General features: G+C 35.8%; 1 protein-coding gene across 8 annotated transcripts in view; it reads left to right on the forward strand.

The window, feature by feature from the left end:
• IPO11 (importin 11) overlaps window positions 1–22879 on the forward strand; it is a 194424-nt gene that overhangs the window by 105972 nt on the left and 65573 nt on the right. For all 8 annotated transcript variants that reach the window (XM_027605740.2, XM_027605743.2, XM_027605744.2 and 5 more), the window contains 5 exons: window positions 510–589; window positions 1004–1084; window positions 11545–11640; window positions 12520–12633; window positions 18857–18978. In XM_027605740.2, the coding sequence (XP_027461541.2) occupies window positions 510–589; window positions 1004–1084; window positions 11545–11640; window positions 12520–12633; window positions 18857–18978 (493 nt within the window). The remainder of the gene's footprint in view (window positions 1–509; window positions 590–1003; window positions 1085–11544; window positions 11641–12519; window positions 12634–18856; window positions 18979–22879) is intronic.

Raw genomic sequence — 22879 nt, forward strand, 5'->3', positions numbered from 1 at the left:
GTCTGCCTTCGGCTCAGGTCATGATCCCAGGCTCATGGGATTGAGCCCCGCATCGGGCTCCCTGCTCCGCGGGAAGCCTGCTTCTCCCTCTCCCACTCCCCGTGATGGTATTCCCTCTCTCGCTGTGTGTGTGTCTCTCTCTGTCAAATAAATAAAATCCTAAAAAAAAAAAAAAAATTCAGTTCCTTGTCGTTTACCATGCTGGCACTAGAAATGTAGTTTGAAATGAAAGTTTGGTAAATATGATTATGTGCTTGTTTTCTGAAAGGAATAAAAAACCTGGGAGCTTAATTTTTTTCCCTAAATTAACTAGTGTCAGGTATATGGGGAAGTACTCAGTTATAGGTTGATGTCAGTTTTTAGGTAGCTGTTTGTATCCCAGTAGTCTGAATAGCACTCAAAAGGTTTGTAAAGAGCTGTATATAACTTAGTTTTAAATAAAGTGCTTCATTTAAACTGATTTTGAACATTGAATTAACCTGTCCTTTTTAAAATAAATTCTTTGGCAGAACTAAGTTCAGAAAATCTCAGAACCTGCTTTAAGATCATCAATGGTTATATCTTTTTATCATCAACAGAATTTCTACAGGTATGATGTACTAGTTTTTGCATTGTAAAAATTTATGTAGTTCTTACTTTGATTGTTTCTCATTTGAAATCAAGAGGTACCTTTTAAATGAAGATTGATCAGTTACTTGAAGGGGAGAAAAAAACTTTATAAGCACTGTAGGGCAGATGTGATGCAGTTCCATGCACTGTTACTTGACACAAAAAGTATCTCTATAAATAAACACAGCCTTATATTTCTGCAAAATCAGTATCACAGTAAACTGTATTTTTATCTTCTAAGCTTTTTCTAAGAGTTCTAATTGAAACTTTATATGCTTAGACCTTAAGTATATAGTTTTCAAAAAGATTGTAATGAGTTCCAAATTTACTTTTTGCCTGTTTTGATACTGTAAATATGTTTGTATGTATATTTTGACTTTTGATTGAATTTCAGACATATGCAGTGGGTCTCTGTCAGTCCTTTTGTGAGCTCCTAAAGGAAATTACTACAGAAGGTCAAGTTCAAGTACTCAAGGTATTGTCATATTTTAAATGAATATTGTTGTAAGTTTTTCATCTGTATTTTGTGAAATTGGACCTACATTTGGGTTTGGATGATTGTCAAGGAGAAGAGTACTTCTAGACAATATTTTCTTTTAGTGGTAATCAATTACTGTAATTCTGGACCAGGGGTTTCAAATTTGAATGTGGATAGAGATCTGAGGATGTTGTTAAAATGTGGATTCCACATTTCTGACAAGTTCCCTGCTGATGGTATCCTAATCAAGGTGCATCTCCCCACTCCATCCTGAGACCTCACTTTTAAGCAAGGCTTTAAAAATGTTTATGAATTGTCCAAAGGCTGGTGACATGTGATACTTCTCACTGCTCCAGTTGGTTAGCCTACTTTGGGGAAGAAATTTTATTATAATTTGGAACTTTTAATTTGTGTTGGCAACATAGTTATACTATGAAACTTGTATAGATTGAGTATGATTTAGAGCCATAAATCATATAAAATCATTATGTTGTATACCTGAAAATAATATAATGTTATGTGTCAGTTATACCTCAATTAAAAAAAAACTTTAAAAAATAAGCTCTGAGTTAATGTTTATGCATTATATCTTTGTAGATTAAGGATATATATTATCTTTATATATTGTATATCATTGTGTAGAATAAGAACAGGCTCTGAGTTGTATATATTTATGTATTAAAGATATAGTATTAATTAAATATATATTTATAAACAAGTATATTTATAAATTTATATGAAATATATATTTATATGTATACACATAAGTGCTTTATGTTTGTACTTTGCAAGAAGATGTAGCTGTTAACCCTTCCTGCACTCCCCTACTTCCCTGATTTCTTAGCTGTGTTCTAAGTCAGATATGGTTAGATATGCAAGATGGTTAGGTGAAGTGTTAATTATCATAACAAAGTTGCATTTATCGTATGAGAATGATGGCATTTCTTTAGATCCTAAAAACTATATGATTTCCTCCCAGCGAAATTAAAAAGCCTTTGCCCAAAGAGGTTCATTGTAAGAAATGTATAACTGACCTTGAACAACACAAAGGTTAGAGTTGGAGACCCTCTGCACATTGAAAATCCAGGTTTAACTTCTGACTCCTCATAAACTAAACTAATACCCGGCTGTTGACTGAAATCTTAAAGATAACATAAACAGTCAATTAACACCTATCTTTTAAGTTATATGTATTATATACTGTATTCTTATAAGAAAGTAAGCTAGAGAAAAGAAAATGTTAAGAAAATCATGAGATAAAATGAAAAAAAAAAACTCATGAGAAAATGCATATCTAGTACTGTACTATATTGAAAAAAATCTGCATATATGTGGACCTGTGCAATTCAAACCCTTGTTCAAGGGTCAGCTGTATGAAACTAATCACAATAATTGTCATAGTAATCCACAGTATATTTGGGGGACTAAGTGGGTAAAAGTTTGTGCATACGGTAGAGTCTTCTTTTGTATTAACCACTGTGATAGCTGCTATACATCTAATAAGAGTAGTCATTGGTTTGAACTTATTTAAGCGTTACAATATTTAATGTGTTGTTCTTCAGATATTTATTGTGCACACGCACAAATAAAACTCCAGATATCTGTGTTACAATGCTTGTTAATTCGACTTTCAAATTGGTTGCATTTGGTATCTTTGGTCATTATTTATTCACTGTATAGGTTATAGGTCAGCAAACTTTTTCTGGAAAGGACCAGGTAGTAAATGTTTTAGGCTTTGTGGGCCATACAGTCTTTGTCTCCACTATTTGTATCTGCTGTTGTAGAATTGAAAGCAGTTATAGATGATATTGTGACTGTATTTCATTAATGCTTTATTTATAGAATTATGGCATGGACATAGTTTGCCAACCCTTGGTATTTGTATTCAGTTTTCAGTTATAAAGTGATCGGACAGGGAGGCACCTATAATTAAAGAGTTTGTATGTTTCCTAGGGCTGCCATAACAAAGTACCACAACCCAGGTGGCTTAAAACAACAGAAATTAATTTATAGAATTTATAGTAATTATCTTTCTCACAGGATACTAGATACTGGAAAGTCTGAAAGCAAGGTGTTGGCAGGGCCATGCTCTCTCTGAAGACTCTGGGGAAAGTTTGTTCCATGCCTTTGTCTTAGCTTGTGGTGATGGCCAGCAAGCTTTGGCTTCCTTGGCTTGTGTATGTATCATTTCAGTCTCTGCTTTCCTTTGTTACATGACGTTCTCCTTGTGTCTCTGCTTTCTCTTCTAATAAGAGTACCAGTCCTAATGGATTAGAGGCCTATGCTAAAAATACCATCTTAACCCAATTACATTTGCAAAAACGCTGTTTCCAGCCACATGTACGGGTATCTGGGATTAGGACTTCAACATATCTTTTTGGAAGACACAGTTCAACCCATAACAAGCATTTACTGTTAAAAAGTGAAAAGATGGTTTTTGTGTGTGGGGATGAACTATGGAGGACTTGATTGGAGTAGGTTTTGTAAATGAAAGTGACCCAGTAGAAGGGAGGATGGCTCTAGATGATACAAGGGATTGGGATTTCGGATCAAGAGCATTTGTGGAAAGATTAGCTTGAAAGGGGAGCAGGAGTTTGTTTTCTGAGAGAGTTGGCAAAAAATGGCAGTGATTGAAGCTGTAGATAATCATGTTTGGTGAGAAGTGTAGGAAACTGGTGTGTGACCTTGGTGTTTTCAGTTACAAAGGAGACAAGGTTAGAGCTGCCTGATGACTGCCACTCTTGAGGCAGAGGTACATTGCAAGATGATGAGACTATTTGTACTTTTCACAGGTTGGGGGCATGAATATTACTCATCTCAGTATTCATTCTTAAATGAATTCTGCATTACTGATGTTAAAGATGGTACTTAAGATTCTTGATTCACTTACATATTAGAACAGTGTCTTTAGGCTTTAAGACAATTCTTACAATACGGAAAGGTTTTTAACAGGAGTTGAAATAAGAACTTTGGTTAATTCTGATTTTTCCCAGCAAGTCCATTTATCAAACCCATTACCTCACCATACTGTCCGTTTTTTGCTTTTCTGTATTTGAAATCACAGTAGAAACTTTAAACCAAGATAATGTTGTAAACTAAAAATAGGGCACATACAGTAAAATATGATAAAACGCTGATTTTAGTTTCATAGATTCTTTAGTTTCTTTTTTAGTGTAGGGGTTAAAGCATGAGAATGTAAGCCCCAGTTACGAAAGAAGCATGTGGTCTTTGAAGGAGTAGTTATAGAAATCTGTGGCTTGTAGAGACCACCCTGGATGGTTGAGGCCTGGTCTACTGCCATGTGTCTATCAATCCTCACCCCCACTATTTTCACAGTATTCTCTAAGCTGCAGAGATTACAAGTAACATTGGACATGTTTACAGAAATGCTCTTGTGAATTTTTAATGCATTTATGCCCTTACCAAACTGATGTAGTGGCAATATATGATTTTACTGAGGACCCCATCTGTCTTATGTAATCTTAGCTTCATCTTTTGCCTTGGTGGTAATTCCTTTTCTGGAAGTAGAAGAGATAACAAGGCGTCAACACTTTGGCCTTAATTCTAACCGAGGAAAAAGTGACTGGCTATGTGGGAGTGATAGAAATTTGAGAGGAAATTGCCATGTCATTTTGATGCTGTCTTTATAGATTTGTGTGTGTGTGTGCGTGCGCGTGTGTTTCTCCTCTGGCTTTTCCATTATCCTAACTTAAATTATGTATTCTCCTTCCTCTGAATGCATACAATGTAAGTGGTGTGGAAGCGAGGGGATTCTGTAATTCTTATGTTAAGGATTGCACAGCGAATATGCCTACATCCAGTAGAAATGCCAATTGAAGCATACTAACTGCCCATTTCCAGTGTTATTCTCCTCTTGACCTGCGCTTTGGTTTGCACATCCAGCTCTGCTACTTACACAGTTCTTATGTATATTCTGGGCTTAAATTCTCTCATTTGTTATATAAGGGATTGTGCCACATGAAATTTTAATAATTTGTAAGTATGCATTATCTGAAATCTTCTGTTAAATTTTAATGTATATATTCTGAGTGTTAAGAAAAGAGGTTGTTGTTTATGTTTAAACACCTCTGAGAAAAAGTTTGAATTGAAAGTGGTTTTTTTTCCTCCTGCTTTTGTACTTCTTTTTAGTAACTACTGAAAGACCAGTTGTTCGGAGCCATATGAAATGGGCATTGTGAAATTCATTGGCAAAGTGAAATCAGTTTTTAAGGATATGTCCTAAGGAGAATGTTTACTTTTTTTTTAGTATTTATTGTTGATTATAGTCTTGCAAAATCACGTAATCAGAGTCAGTAGAGCAGTAGAGCGCAGGAGGTAAGACTGTGGACCGAAGCGAAACTGCCTGCGTTCAAGTATTGGCTCTGCTGCTTCACGGCCCGGTGCAGTGAGCAGCCTCGTCTCTGCCCCTCACCTTCCAGCACTAAGATGGGGATGAAAACTTCACTTGTATCCTAGGGTTGAGGTGAGGATCCCAGGAGCTTACACGTATAAGGCACTGATAACAATGCCTACCATGTAATCAGGTAATATTAAGTGTTGGCTATTTTTACCTAACTGTATAATTAAATAGTTGTCTAATTATATAATCTCCCTTCGGGGCAGAATAGGCTACTGTACTTGGAGGCCAAATAATTTATTTGGTTGTTAAGATTTTGGGCTGTAAGAAAAAACAAGTTATTCTACCTCATCTTTTGGCCATTTCTTCTAAATAAGTGTTCATTTAAAAATAAAAAGAATACATTAGTTAAAACTTCAATATTAAGCAGGCTATTTACAGAATGATAGAGCTTTATTTTTTATCAAGAATTATATATCTTAGCTGGCCCTTTAAACAAATAATACGTTATATGTTAAAAAAAAAGAAGATATGAAGGGGGGGAATAGGAGGGGGAGACGAACCATGAGAGACTCTGGACTCTGAGAAACAAACTGAGGGTTCTGGGGGGGGTGGGGGGATGGGTTAGCCTGGTGATGGGTATTAAAGAGGGCACGTTCTGCGTGGAGCACTGGGTGTTATGCACAAACAATGAATCATGGGACACTACATCAAAAACTAATGATGTAATGTGTGGTGACTAACATAACATAATCAAAAAAATAGAACTGTAAAGTCAAAAAAATAAATAAAATAAAATTAGTTGTATTTAATTCTTTCTTTCCAGAATAGTAGCACAGTCTTTTAAAAAAATTTTAAGAAAATTTCCAAATTCATACAATGTATAACACCACCCTTACAACTTTACTAGGAAAAAAAATCTTTTTGCTTCTCCTTTTTCCTTTGATGTGAAAGAAGGATACCATTGTTTCTTAATTGTACCTAGTAATACTTGATTTAAAAATTCAGCGCAAATCATTTATCATGCAAGTATACATTAAAATAATTTGTGTCATTTAACGTAAGTTACAGATTAAGCCAATTTGTAGATATGCCAGCAGGAGTTCATTGATAGGATATAAGGACTTGAATTAAATATTGGCCACCTGATAACATTTAACACTGTTTTTGTGTAAGCATTGCTATAGCTAAACCAGTACATTTTATTTGGAATCTCAGAAACTGGATTTTATTATTTAATTGATAAACCACAACAAACACCACAACAAAACCTCATTATTACTAACGGGACCACAGTTGTATCCATTGGCCAAACATATAAACTAGGACTAATTACAACTTCTTCACCTCTGGTTAACTGTTCAGTTGGTCTTACCAGTTCTACTCTCTGAATTTTCTTTTGATTCTGTTTCACTACTCCTGCCTCCAAGTCTAATAATAGCATTTTCCTACATAATTTTTCAGAAATAATTTCGTCTTCTCTAGCTATGGTTCCTAACCTTTTTGAATACAAAGATTCCATTTTAGCCCTGATATATTTGTGGATCTTTTATGCAGTAATAACTGTATCTTTACATATAAAGAAAATGCATCTGCCAGCTGGTTTGTATTGAATGATATACATGTAGGTGAATTTATATTCTGACAGTCATAATGATATAAATATGTGATTGCTTCTCCTTTTCTCTACAAGCATTTAATCTTAGGCGTTAATAATTTTTTTAAGTGTGGGGCACCTGGGTGGCTCAGTGGTTGGGCGTTTGCCTTCGGCTCAGGTCATGATCCCAGGGTCCTGGGATCGAGTCCCGCATCGGGCTCCCCGCTCAGCGGGGAGCCTGCTTCTCCCTCTGCCTCTCCCCCTGCTTGTGTTCCTTCTCTCGCTGTGTCTCTCTCTGTCAAATAAATAAATAAATAATCTTAAAAAAAAAAAATAATAATTTTTTTAAGTGTTATTTTCTTATATGCACTACATTGTTTGCCAGTAGTGTTTTTGCTCAGTATGTTCAGACACATCGACCCATTGGGTATTTTATTATTTTACATTACTTGTCCAAGTCTTTTCCAGAGCCGTGCTGACTCTCCTGTCTTCTTTCTCCTCTCCAGGCTTGTAGCTTCTTCTTGTTCCTAGTGTCTTGAAATTTTACAGTGATGTGCCTTGATGTAGGTTTATTTTATTTTATTTTTTTTTGAAGATTTTATTTATTTGACAGAGAGAGACACAGTGAGAGAGGGAACACAAGCAGGGGGAGTGGGAAAGGGAGAAGCAGGCTCCCTGCCGAGCGGGGAGCCCAATGCGGGGCTTGATCCCAGGACCCTGGGATCATGACCTGAGCTGAAGGCAGATGCTTAGCGACTGAGCCACCCAGGCGCCCCGATGTAGGTTTATTTTAGTTGATTGTACTGGGCACTACTGGGCCCGTTTAATCTGGAAACTCTTTTAGACCCTTTAAGGATAATACCCTATCTTCTCCCGTGGAGAGAGATGGTCAATTGCCCAAATACGAAGATTTGGGAATAACTGCCACCCTGTTTCTTAAGTAGACTTTTAATCAGTCTTATTTTTAGCTTTTTCCTTTCCCTCATTTCCAGAGGAGGTCCTAATTTCTGTGGGTTTTGATGAAACGTAGGGAGAAGACAGAGATGCCATAAATTAAGTTGCTTCTCCACCCTATCCATTGCATCCTTAGGTTTTAGCTCTCTGTGACCTGATCAGTCACTTTTGAATTTCTTCTTTATACCTTCCAGTATTCATCTCTCATCCCTTGGTCCTTTTAATGATTCCCCTTCCCTTTAAAATCCCTATACTGTAATTATAGTAGGGTATCAGGAGGGAATGAAGTTAAATATGCATCTAGCCTTCAGCAGATGGCTTTATTTTCCATTCATACCTAAAATAGAGACTTTGTGATGACATGAACTTCTGCGATTCAGTTTACTAGCTTATCTACATCTTTCCCATCTTTATTCCAAATCTGTTTTTTTTTTAATAAGCTTTACTGAGGTCAGATTTAATTATTTTCTGAATTTCATTTCCTGTTGCTTTTAATCAGAAACTGTGATAACTTTTTATCCTCTTATCTTTTAGTAGATAGCATAATACTTGGCCCACTGTAAAAGTTTTTGTATTTTTTAACTTTTCTTTAGACATTCCCTTTACCTCTTGCTCAAAATTAGAGAATGCTGTCATCCATGGGTACTATTTGCCTACCTTGAGAATGTTTCAAAATGCATGGAGGTGTATTTGATGGTGATCATGTTTGGAGCATGCTCTTGGCACATAATGAACAGAGACCAGAGATGCTAAAAGCCCTTTGATGCATGGAGTATTCCTGAACAATAAATCCTTGTCCGACTCAGAATGTCAATAATCACCCTGGAGAAACATTGCTACAAGTTTTAAAGGCAACTTGGCTCTGCCTTGAGATTAGTACTTGCTCATAACCCTCTCATATGGTGTCTGTTTTCATTCCTTCCCTCTTAACAGTGGGGCTGGAAGCATGGAAGATTCCTTCTTTGTCCTCATTGCTGCTTCCTGACTACTGCCTTCCTATCTTCCTAAAAAATAAAACAAAAATAAACAAAAAAAATCTCACTGTGCTTGAATTTCATGCCGTCATTGTTAGGATAAAGGGAAGCACTCTCACTTATCCTTCAGAGTTTTCACCTGTGACAATCAGCTCATGATTGATAACCTATATAATTATATTATAAATGAAATAAGATTATTTCCCAATATACAAGCAATATATATGCAACAAGCTGTTTTTTGTCTAATTTATTGATAAACTTACAGGTAGATTGATTTTTGGATAGTGAGTATATTTTTTCTAACTTACCTTTTCTCTCTTAAAAGCCATCCCCCCCTTTTTTTTTAAATAATTAACACACAGTATACTATTAGTTCTGGGTGTACAATATAATGATTCAACAGTTCTGTACATACTCAGTTCTCAACACAATAAGTGGCTCAGATGATTAAGTGTCTGCCTTTGGCTTGGGTCATGATCCCAGGGCCCTGGAATCAAGCCCCGTGTCTGGCTCCTAGCTCGGCAGGGAGCCTGCTCTTCCTCTCCCTCTGCCTCTCCCGTGCTCATGTTCTCTCTCCCTCTGTATCTATCTGTCTCAAATGAATAAATAAAATCTTTAAAAAAAAAATCCCTTTCACCTATGTCACACCACCTCCCACCTCCCACCTACCTCCCACCTCCCTTCTGGTAACCACCAGTTCTCTGTTTTTAAGACTATGTGACTTGGTTTGTCTCTTTTTTTCTTTATTTGTTTTGTTTTTTAAATTCCACACATGAGTGAAATCATATGTTATTTGTCTTTCTCTGACTTATGTCATTTGGCATTATACCCTTTAGATCCATCTACGTTGTTGCAAATGGCAAGATTTCATTCTTTCTTATGGCTGAGTAATATTCTATTTGTGTGTGTGTGTGTGTGTGTGTGTGTGTGTGTGTGTGTGTACACCACATGTTCTTTATCTTTTCATCTATAGGTAGACACTTGGGTTTCTTCCATATCTTGGCTTCTGTAAATAATGCTGCAATAAATATAAGGGTGCACATATCTTTTCGAATTAATGTTTTGATTTTCTTTGGGTAAATAGCCAGTAATGGGATTACTGGATCTTATGGTACTTGTATTTTTAAGCTTTTGAGGACCCTCTATACTGGTTTCCACAGTGGTTGCACCAACTTGTTTTCCTACTGACAGTGCACGAGGATTCCTTTTTCTCTACATCCTTGCCAACACTTGTTTCTTGTGTTGTTGATTTTAACCATTCTGATGGGTGGGAGATGATATCTCATTATGACTTCAGTTTGTATTTCCCTGATGATGCGTGATGTTGAGCATCTTTTCATGTGTCTGTTGGATATATGTATGTCTTCTTTGGAAAAATATCTGTTGATGTCATTTGCTCATTTTTTAAAGGATTATTTGTTCTGTTTTGATTTTGATTTTTATGTTGAGTTGTATAAGTTCTTTATGTATTTTAGATATTAACCCCTTGTCAGATACATTATTTGCGAATATCTTCTTCCATTAGTTGGATTGTCTTTTTGTTGTTGTTGATGGTTTCCTTTGCTGTGCAAAAGCTTTTTATTTTCATGTAGTTCCAATAGTTGAATTTTGCTTTTGTTTCCCTCGCCCAAAGGGGACATATCTCGAAAAATGTTTCTGCGGCTGATGTCTAAGAGATTACTGTCTACGTTGTCTTCTAGGAATTTTATGGTTTTGGGAATCACATTTAGGTCTTTAATCCATTTTGAGGGTGTTTTTGTGTATGGTGTAAGAAAGGGATCTGGTTTCATTCTATTGCATGTAGCCCTTGAGGTTTCCAAACACCATTTGTTGAAGAGACTGTCTTTTTCTCATTGCATATTTTTGCCTTCTTTGTTGGTTGATTGACTATAGAATCGTGGGTTTATTTCTGGGCTCTCTATTCCCTTCCACTGATCCTTGTGTCTCTTGTTGTGCCTCCACCATACTGTTTCCTTATTACAAAAAAGCCAACACTTTTTTTTTAAGGTTTTATTTATTTATTCATGAGAGACAGACGGAGAGTGAGCAAGCGAGCGAGAGAGAGAGAGGCAGAGGGAGAAGCAGGCTCCCCAAGGAGCAGGGAGCCCAACGCAGAACTTGATCCCAGGACCCTGGGATCAGCTCATGACCTGAGCTGAAGGCAGACGCTTAACCATCTGAGTCACCCAGATGCCCCCAAAAAAGCCAACACTTTTGAAATGCCTTTTGCTGACTCTATTAGTGTACCATTTTGTAAGGGTTATTTGTTTAAAATGTAAATGTAATAATGACAACATGGTACCTGTTATTAGGATGTGATTAATTATAATTCTGTGTGAGATGTATAGCTATATGTATTATACACTTCATATCAAATTTTATATCAAATCCATTTTTAATGGATTATCTTGTAAAAGTGTATCTAATGCCAGAATATTGACTACCTCGTGTATTTGTGTGTATTCTGCGATTTAGTGTGTGATATTTAATACATTGTTTTCTTTACCAGTGTTTTACATGAAGCAGTGACTTGGATTATTTAGTGTTACCAGTGATTCTTTCTGGTTTTTAGGTTGTGGAAAATGCCCTTAAAGTGAACCCAGTATTAGGTCCACAGATGTTTCAACCGATTCTACCCTGTGTTTTCAGAGGTATTATAGAAGGAGAGGTAAGATTTTCCTTAAGCTTCTAAGGATAGTAATGGACTCTAGGGTTCTACTTTTATTTTCATTCTTCATTGGAAAATTATTTCTTCTTTGTTGTTAGATATAAAAAGAAAGCTTTTCTTATTATTAGGGTTGTTTTGAAGTAAATTAAGTAATTTTCAGGGTAGTTATATAGCTTGGCATTTTCTTTCTCCAGAAACTATAGCTTCTTCTTCTTTTTTTTTTAATAGTCTCTCGCATGCATGTATTCATCCACAAAGATTTGAAGCAGAGTAATGGGAAAGAACAGTGCTGGTTGTAGTACGTGTTGAATATATGAAAATACCGGTTATTTTCTAAGTCAGTCTCTTTAAGTGAATCCACGTAACCATGTATTATACGAGTATTTACAGTAATATAAATAAATAAATAAGCCGTTGGTAAATATTCTGTGTTCCTCTGTCTTTAAAATCTACATTATATGTATCTTACCTTGTATGACATATAATTAGAAAGTTACTTATAACTCAGGTAATATTGGCAGTATATCCTAAAGTGATTTTGAAGGAGAATATTATTTTATTTTTATTTATTTATTTATTTTTTAAAGATTTTATTTATTTATTTGACAGAGAGATAGAAAGCACAAGTAGGCAGAGTGGCAGGGAGAGGGAGAAGCAGGCTTTCCGATGAGCAGGGAGCCTGATGCGGGGCTTGATCCCGGGACCCTGGGATCATGACCTGAGCCGAAGGCAACCGCTTAACCGACTGAGCCACCCAGGCGCCCCGGAGAGTATTATTTTATATCCCTGTTGACTGTTACCATGTCTATGATTGTTCATAGTCATGTTTATACTCATACCTTGATATAATTTTATGTGTGCTGTATTTTGATTGTACAGAGGTATCCTGTCGTGATGTCAACATACCTTGGAGTTATGGGTCGAGTCCTGCTACAAAATACTAGTTTTTTTTCTTCACTTCTTAATGAGATGGCACATAAATTTAATCAGGAGGTAAGAATCAATTTACTTAAATTGAAGAAAGTCTTTTCGAATAAGGATTGAAAATAATTGGGGAAAAAATAATTTAAAACTCTTGTATTTAAAATTTTGTATTTTAGAACTTTAATAACTTACATTGTACCCATGATTTTGAAGAAGAAAGAAAAAAGAATCTCTGAATAACAATTGAAATTTACATTTGTTCTCTTTCATAATAGCCAGCTTTATTCTGCTTAACTGTAGGATGGAATTTTGTTTTGTTTATGGTTGCAATTTTTTGTTTACTCACACTTAAAAGGAAACAAATACTTTACATATAATTATTTACAATCTTTGTTCCATTCCTTTATTGAGCTTGTTCTTAGTGTCATGTGATGAGTTTCCATCATAATTATTATGGGAAGTGACTTTTTCAGCAAAGGCTTATTGAAAAAATACTATAACTAAAACCAACCACCAGGGTAAGTATAGAATAGGTTCTTGAGTGAGATGTTACTTGAGACTATATACATTATATTAAAATACAGTTTTTATGTATTAAGTCCTTAATCTTTTCAGATTTGTAAGATGTGGAAAGTTGAAAGTACTTGAGTGATGTCTTTAGAATGGAGGCAGTTTGTAAAATCTTTCGTTTTGTGAAACAAAACTGTTTCCACTTCAAGGAAATCTAGAATAAGAATGTACATAATTTTTTTAGAATTAGATTTGAATATAATCTAATTAGAAATCCTAGCCTTTGTTTAGATGGATAGAGGTAAGGTTTTTCATTACCTTTATTAAATTTAACTGCAATGGGCTAATATTAAACAGTTAAGTGAGTTTATTCAGTTGAGTTCAAAATTTGTGGAGTGATTTTAATAACGGTATATTTAACAACAATATAAATGTCATGTATTAAATTCTCGCAACAGCCCTTTAACATAATAGTATTTTAATTTCCATCTCACGTATGAGAAATCTGAGGCTTATAGAGATTTACTGACTTGCTCAATTTCACACAGCTAGTAAATGATGGAGTTGCTTTATATACTCCAGCAACCTAACTTCAGAGCCTGATATCTCAGTGACCACACTGTGCTACCTCCTGTCCGTCCTGGAACAGGCACTTTACACTGTACACTGGGGACACTTGTTTTGACAAGCTTAGAGTAGCCTTCAGGGAAAAGAGTACTTGAATGGGCAATTTCACAATAATTGTATGAGTGTTATGTCAGAGATATGTTCAGTATGCTGTGGGAAGAGAAAAGGTATCTACTATGTTACGTTTTTTCCAGGTTTTTTTTGTGTGTGTGTGATAAAATACATAAAACATAAAATTTACCCTCAACAATTTTTAAGTGAATGGGTCAGTGCTTTTAAATATATTCATAATATACGATCATCAGTACCATGCATAGGCCGCCTCGACTGGGCTTAATTTCATATTAGAGAGAAATAATGAACCGTGGCTACTGCTGGTACTGTTGGAACCCACTGGCAGTGTGAAAGATTGAGGAAAGGGCTGTTATCATTGGTTCAGACTTATTTCCGATCCTGTCTTTAGAGCACGGGCTTTTCATGGAACAATACTTCTTATCTTTTCTCTTTTCATTTTTCATTATGAAGAGGACATTTTTTTTTTCCTCAGAGAATTTGACAAAACTGACGTCAAGCCATCATGTTTGAGTGTAGAGATGAGGGAGATGAAAGTGAATAAAATAGTATTCTAGTTCAACTGGCTACTTCTGACTGTGAGCACAGTTCTGAAGAACATCAAAAATATATGCAAGAATTAAATAGGGCGAGGAAAATGAGTCCCAGTAAATCTAGAGAGCTTTGAAGGAAGCAGGGATCTTGGAGAAAGAATTCTCTTTTCAACACGTGAAAACAGTATGAGATAGTAGAGTAAGCCAAGTTAAATTAAGAGTGATTCTGTGTCTTTGGGAGAGGAGCTGGACTCATTGCAGCAGTCACCGGTAGAAGGGTTTGTCCTCGAAGCACTTGTTATTCGGAGTGTTTGACAGTTGCTTGTTTATATTGAATGAATAATGAAAACTTGTTAGACTGATCACCTAATTGAGAGCTTAGAGCCTTGGGGTATTGAAGAATCATAGTTTGTTGTAGGGAAATTTACTCGAAAATCGAAGTATTTGTAGGCCCTTTTTTCCCTTTTTCTCCTGCGGGGTATGAACAACCATTGTGGAACTCAGGGTAGGGACAAGGGCTTTTCCAATGAGGGTGTCTCACCATTCCGGATCTATATTTTCATTTAAATCATCTGATTTTATGTGGGAGTGGGAAAAGGGATCTATAAGCTTCTAGTTGTTCTTATACAGATTCTCAGTTTTCCTGTTTTGGAGCTCTGTGCCTCACGTCTGCCTTCTTCGTGGCCTGGGGATTGCAGGGTTCTGAGAACCAAAGCTGCTTATCTTAGATTGTCATTCCCCTGGCAGGCAGCTTCGTTTCAGGCTTTTCTCTTCTGCCCAGTCACTTAACATTCTTTTGTCCACCTGCCATCCTCCAAACACTGTTGCCATCTTTACCCAGTGTAGTTTCTCTTCTTTATAGACCCTATGGGATTATTCCTTTGCTTTTTATATTTCTTTACTTTCATTGCAGTGGAGTTTCGGGGGGTCCAGCAAATGCATATTTTCAGCACTAAGATTGTTTTCATAATGTCTATATGCTTCCAGGGTAAATAATTATAAAGATGTAATAAAAATGTAGATGAGTAATTTGGGTAATATTACCGGTTTATCTTTGTACAAAAGATTTGTTCCATTTGTCCTGTTTAGAATTTTCAGACTTTACTGAACGTTTACTTCAGAACAACCATGTTGAGTTTTCTAATTATATACATAGGATTTTATCACTTCCTTGTTGCATACCTCCTCAGTTCTGAGATTTCTTTTAGATCGAGGAATAAGTCTAACCTCTCTAATGTAGGTTTGCCTACAAACACCTACCGTAATCTGGTTCGTGACTCCTTTAGCCGCTTCTGGAGCTCATTGATCAGGCATTCACTGCACAGAATGTTTTTCAGTTCCTGGAGAGCACCTGTCTTCCTCTTGCTCCAGAGGCCTTGCATACAAGCTTTTCATTCCCTGTCCCACAAACACTCCCTACCAATCTCTCACCTTCTTGAACTTGATTCCTCATCTTGTTCTATTTTACCTTAAAGCTCAACTCCTCTGGATGACTTTGGCTTAGTCTCCCAAGTTTTAGTTAGGTCTTTCTAGGTGTTATTGTGGTATTGGGAACTATGTACTTATCAGGGCCAGGTTTGGGTGAGACAGGTGAGTTGCTGAGAATGAGCACCTCCTTACATTTTGCAGCTTACACGCCTTTTTTTGTTTTATCCTTGTTCTGGCTCTGTTCATGTGCTCCCCAGGGTCAGCAGCCTACGTATGGCCTATGGGCCAGATCCAGTCTGCTTCTTGTTTTTTCAAGTCTGTGAATAAAGAATGGTTTTTATGTTTCTTATTGGTTGAAAAAACAATAAGGTTTCCTGATACACGAAAGTTATCCAAAATTTTGTACTGGGACACATCCGTGTCCATTTTTTGCATGTTGTTTATGACTGATGTTGGAAGTTGAATAGTAGCATCTGAGAACATATGGTGCACAAAGCCTTAAATATCTACTTAACTGTCCCTTTACACAAAAGGCTTGCTGATCCCTGTGTTCTAATTGCTTGTTTAAAGTCCCCACAAATTCACTGTTCTGTGATGTTATTAAGTATTTTTATAATGAAGGAAATAAATAAGTTATAAATAAAAACAGACAATAGAGATACCTGCCTATGCTGTTGAATCTTTATTCCAACCAGGTACATTATCGTAGCTTTAGTTGAATATATTACATTTTAATGATATCTTGATACTTGCTTTTATAATGGGTAATGGTTTTTAAAATCTTGCTTACTAGATAATAATTGCAGTAAATCTGGAGAACATCTCTACCATTTGTTTCCAAATTATATGTGTATTGAAGACTCGTGGTATATATCAGAAGTTACTGAATGGTAGTGTTTCATGGTTCCCTTAGTGTGTTTGTAATATTTTCACAGTGCTCATAGGCCAAAAGAAATAAAAATATCTAATAGTTCCTTCTATTAAGTGGTTGGGTCCAGACAGTTTAGTACGTATTTTTGTCCTAATAACTTAGTAGTTATTGAAAAATAATACACAAAAGTCTAAAGAAAGAATATCTTTATTTCATTCTTAAATATTCACAAATACTCACTAATGGAATATATGTGCCTATTGAGCGCGACTCAGATTCTCTAACTTCAGAATCAGTTTGGACTCCTCCACCTTCACTTTTTGTTTTACCTGGATTTCTGGGTAGTACTTTGTAAAGATAGGAAGTCATCACAAGGAACATTTTTTGCAGTATCTGACCAATATTTCTGTGTTTCTCTGAATAATTGTAAATATTCTTTGAGTTCATTGTGGCATCTTAGGATGCAGCACACAGTTTGCAGAGCTCAAGTATAAATAACTGTCTTGAACTAATAAGTGTTCCCTTCACTGTTTATTTTTGTGTTTTTTAAGATTTATTTACTTATTTATTTTATATAGAGAGAGTGCATGTGGGAGCAGGGGGAGGGGCAGAGGAAGAGGGAGAGAAGCGGACTCCCCACTGAGTGTGAAGCCCGTCCTGTCGTGGAGCTCAGTCCCATGACCCTGAGATCATGACCTGAGCAAAAATCAAGAGTGGGGTGCTTAACCAGCTGAGCTACCCAGGCACCTGTCCTTGACTGTTTTATTACTTTTAAAAAATGTTGAATTATTTCTTGGAAAATATGTAGAGGCATAAAAGTAGAAGAGTGTGGGAACTTAAGATTGATTTTAAGTTACCAAAATCCATGAGGTAGAGATTTTGATATTAAATGCATTTTTTGAAAGGTGCTGTAAGTGAACAAGTGTTTATGAGGCAAACCCTGAGATTCACTTTCAGTCTATATGATCAGTACAGTTGGTTGTGTTTTACTTTCTAGATTCTAAATGTATCAGTCAAGGTTCTCCAGAAAAAATAGAATCTATTGGGTGTGTGTGCATCTACACACATTACATGCACACACAAAGAAGAGAGAGAGAAAGAATATGAGAGATACGAGAGAATGGTTGGGGGGAAGCAGGGAGGGAGTGATTTTAAGGAATTGGCACAAATTATTATGGGGACTGGCAAGTTCTAATTTTTTAGCGGAGCCTGGAAACTCAAACGGGATTTCTGTGTTACAGTCTTGAGGCAGGATTTCTTCTTTTCTGGGAAACCTTAATTTTTGATCATAAGGCAAAATTCACCTGATTGAAGCCCAACCCACATTATCTACGGTAATCTCTTTTCTTTAAAATCAACTCTTGGTACATGTTAATCATATCGACAAAATGCTTTCACAGCAGCATCTAGACTAGTATTTGACTAGTATTTGCCCATAAAACTGGACACCTTAGCCTAGCTAACATGATAAGTACAATTAACCAGCACACTTTCTACTTCTGTATTATGTTGATTTCTTTTTCTTTTTTTTATAAAGATTTTATTTATTTATTTGAGAGAGGGAGCATGAATGAGAGTGTGCAAGCAGAGGAGGAGGGAGAAGCAGACCTCCCGCTGAGCAGGGAGCCAGATGTGGGGCTCAATCTCAGGACCCTGAGATCATGACCTGAGCTGAAGGTAGACACTTAACCGACTGAGCCACCCAGGCACCCCTTATGTTCATTTTTTTTAATATAGTATATAATGTCCTAGAAACTGACTTATTTTTTTTTTAAATTATGTACGTTGAGGTTGTAACCTGCTCTTTCCTCTGAAAGTAGCAACAAATCAGTCCAGCAAATTACACCTTAACATTTAAATATCTAATCATCCAATGAAATAACTATAACCTAAGTACAAGTTGACAGTTTTGAAAAATGCATGTACTTTTTTAGTGTACTTGGAAGAATGTATTGGATTGGTGATTTATTAAATGAAATTACTAAAATCACTCATCAGCTGCATACTGGTTTTGAACAGTCTCTAGCTCTCAGAATAAATTGGCTCCCAAGGTTAATTAGAGTCATTTTCTGGTTTTGCTCAAATTATTCCTTTCCAGCTCAAGCCTTGCCGCAATTTCTTGTATTTCAATTTTGTGGTTTGTTGGAATTGAACTTTAACCATGCCTTATGAGCTTTTAGACTTTAACAGTACTTATCCACAAGTAAATAGCATTTCATATATTTTGAGATGTCTCTTGCTCTTTTTTCAGATGGACCAGCTTTTGGGAAATATGATTGAAATGTGGGTTGATCGCATGGACAACATTACGCAGCCTGAAAGAAGAAAACTTTCAGCTTTGGCTTTGCTTTCTCTTCTGCCATCTGATAATAGGTGAGGAAATGTTTTTTAAGAATTTGTTTCTTTAAAGCATCAAAATATTATCACCCTTTTTGGCCATTAGTATTGCTGCATGTTGCTGGGCAGTATTTTATGTATATGTGCGCTCATTTTGTAAGTAGATAATGCTGGGGCGGGTGTTAGTCTGGATCTAAAAAGATGTGAATGGGGGTCGTAGGCACTGCAGTTCAACTTGGTCATATTCATTTAATAATTTAATTTTTGTCTGAATTCTCATTTTTTTGTAATCAGATTTTACTAGACTTATTTTAGGTCCTTTTTAAATATAAGATGAATATGTAATAATATGTCAGTAGCACTTCATAAAAAGTGTCCTTCTAGTAATTCAAAAGAATGTTACATAATTTGTTGGTTTTTTATTTTGGATTATCTCCAAAAAAACTTGCAAGTACTTTTTTCTCATTACATCGATGAAGTCGTTTTATTATAGTTTACAGACTTTGTTAAAATTCTTATTTCCGTAAAGCAAATGCAAAATGCTTCGCTTTGGATGTTATATGCGAATATCTATTCTTTATTTTTACCCCTGTCTTTGGGAGTTTTGCATTATCTGCTTTTTTTTTTGTACTTTTAAGTTTAAAGGCATAAAAGCAGGTCTTAAGACTTGATTTTGTAGAGAAGGGTAAACTAGATCATTTTGTCTTAGGGAACTTTCAAACACATCAATCCTAATGATAAATTAGTGAAATAAATCCAGTTAGCTTTAGAAATCCTTGTTAAAAATGTAGGTATTATTTATTTCTAGTATAATAGTTTGAATTAAACACATAGGTAATTGTTTTGTCCTAACACCATAATAATAGATAGTAATGACTGAGCACGTACTGTATGTCTTTATATTTTGCTACATGTTTGGCATTTATATCTCATTCAGTTTTTAATATAGTCCTGAGGTATAGGCATGATTATTTTCTTTTTATAGAGCAAAGAAATAACTTAAAAATGTAAACTAACTTGCCTAGTGTGTGGCATGTGGCATGACATAGGGCATATTTTGACCTGGGGCAACTGGATGCCAGGGTTTGCTCTTTTTAACTACCAGGTGGTACCCTTTCTGAGGTGGACATGCACAAGATCAATATATTTTTCCTCACTGTGAAATCGAGTGGCATTTTATTAATTTTTGAAAACCAAATTTTAGCTACCTGTATTTTATTGCTGTTTCCTTTTCTTCATGGATAAATAGTGACTTGAGATTATTCAGGCCTTTAAAATGGAAATGTTAAAAAACGTGGTCTTTGGCAGTAGCCAGCACTATGTAAACATTTGTGGAATAAATTAATGAATGGAAAAAAAATATTAAGGTTAGAAAAGCATCTTAGGATTTTCTTTAATGTAAAGTACTGAAAATACTGGGTAAATTAGAAATGACACACATTAGATGAAGAAGGATATCTAATTGTATCTAAAGCGTATTTTACAATTTTTATGAGACAACTGTTTTGCTTTAATATTTAATTTTATATGTGTGTGTTCAAAAAATACTTTTTATATATAAGTGGCCAAAATAGTTGGCTTCTCTAAGGAAAATACAGTGTTTCTTTAAGTCAGGAATAGACGGGAGTGCGGCGGGGGGGCTCACGTCATTCTGTCTAAATTGAGGGGCAGAACTTTAATTAAAGACTTGGAGTTCTCTTAAATATTAAGATTTCAAATTGCAAAGTTGAGAGAAGATAGTTGTGATACGAAGAGCGGATCTTGTTTTTAAAATGAAGGAAGTATTGGAAAATCTTTTGGGCACTAATGAATTCATGTCATTTTAAGGATACCACGAAAGTCCTGAATAATGTAGTAATAGAATTTTGAAGAATAATTATTTAACTTTATAGTCAGATTAGTGACTAAAGAAACATTGATAGATACAGAAAATGTAATGATCTGCAAAAGAAGCAAAAAACTGAATTGCTGTGTAAGTTTGCCACATCGTCATTGGCCCATGATAGAACTTACAGAGATTTATATTCACACTGTCTAGTGGAAATTTAGGTCAGCAGTTTTATTGTTTTCTTTTATTACTTTTCCTCTACTTAAACTACGTAGTTGTTGGAGTTTGGGAAAATTTTCCCCTTTCTGCGCCCCCAGTAATAATACCTGGTTAATCTCCCATGTAATAGTAATTTTCTGTTCCTGTGTTTCTTTTAGACATTGCAGTGTAACATTTTCCTTGCCTGAAATAAGCAGGTCTAGTGAATAATGTTGATGGTGATTTTTTTAATCATCTAAATTGGGGAATGTTATTTTCTTCTTTTATTATAACAGATTTTCAAGCAGAAATACACCATTCTAAAGCATGGTTTCTCAACTATAGTACTAGTGATATTTTGGGCCAGATGATTATTTGGGGTTGGGGTTTTTTTTTTTTTTTTTTAAGATTTACTGGGGAGAGAGGGAGAGAATCCTCAGGCAGACTCCCTGCTGAGCAGGAAGCCCCACATGGGGCTTGATCCCAGGACCCGGAGATCATGACCTGAGCTGAAGTCAGGAGTTGGACACTCAACTGACTGAGCCACCCAGGCGCCCCTTTTTGGTTTTTCTTTTTTTAGAGATGGGGCCGGGAGAGGAGCAGAGGGAGAGAGAGAATCTTAACAGGCTCCGTGCCCAGTGTGGAGGGAGCCCGACAAGGGGCTTGATCTCAGGACCCTGAGATCACGATCTTCGCTGATATCAGCAGTCGGACACTTACTTGCTTGAGCGACCCAGATGCCCCCAGATGGTTATTTGTTTTGGAGAACTATCTTGCGCCTTGTAGGATACTTGGCAGCACCTCTGCCCTTTGGCCTGTAGATGCCAGTAGAACTTCTTACCTCCAGTTTAGAATCACTGCTGTAAACAATGACCATTTGAGAAACTATTAAACTCTCCTCTAGTTCTGTTCAGAAATTTGATAAAAACTCTAGACTTCAGAACCACTCTGAAATCCCATTGCCACTGGTGACTTGCTGATGACGATGACTGTGTTACAGGTGTTATTGTGCCTAAGTTTCCTTGTTTTTAAAATGTATGGATGTTCTGATGAGACCGTTGTAAAGATTACATGAGTTTACGTATGTAAGGTCAGACTGACTGGATAGATGAGGTTAGTTGTCTCTCTTTCATCCCTTTCTTCCTTTCTCACCTCTTCATCCATTTACTGCAGTACAGAGTTCTGAAAGCCTAAGTCACTATGTGTACATGCACTCATTTTTAATTCAGTACATTTTCAGGTATATTGAATATCTGTACACCTATTCATTAATTTATTTTTAAAATGCGTGTTAACCGCATATGTTCTAAGGAATGTCATTTTGTGCTTGATGTTTTACAGTATTCTGAATTATCACCAACTTAAGGATTCATGATTTTGTTGATATCTGCTATGCACATTCTTGTTATATCTTGTTGCCCACCTTCTTAACATAGTGCAGTGTTTGTTTTTTTTTTTTAACTTGTTCAGTGCAACTGTCTTTTGTCCTTTTTGTTTTACTTTTTCTCTCTTTAGCTGGAATTATTCCAGGTTTGAATATTCTCCCTTTTTAGGATCTGTATTTAAACATAGAGGGAAGAATAGTTTCTTCAGCTGATTTTTATATGACCATAACATTATTTATTATATACGTCTCTTCATGTTTTCCTCCAAAGGCATAGATTAAACAAAACTACGATTTGGAGATGAGAATGAGAATAATTAAACTTTACTTTGACTCTCTCCTCTAAAATACCAATTCATCCTCCAACTTCAAAGAAGTTTTTAGAATGCAGTTCTAAGAATTTCAGATGTGAATAAGTATTCTTAGAGAGCAAGTGTTGTGAGAACTTAGACTTTGACTTTTATTTTTAAATTTAAGGATGCCACTGATGGGGAATATTTAACATAAGCTAGTTGAATAATTAAAAA

This window comes from Zalophus californianus, chromosome 5 (genome assembly GCF_009762305.2).
Source record: "Zalophus californianus isolate mZalCal1 chromosome 5, mZalCal1.pri.v2, whole genome shotgun sequence".
Lineage (NCBI taxonomy): Eukaryota > Metazoa > Chordata > Mammalia > Carnivora > Otariidae > Zalophus > Zalophus californianus.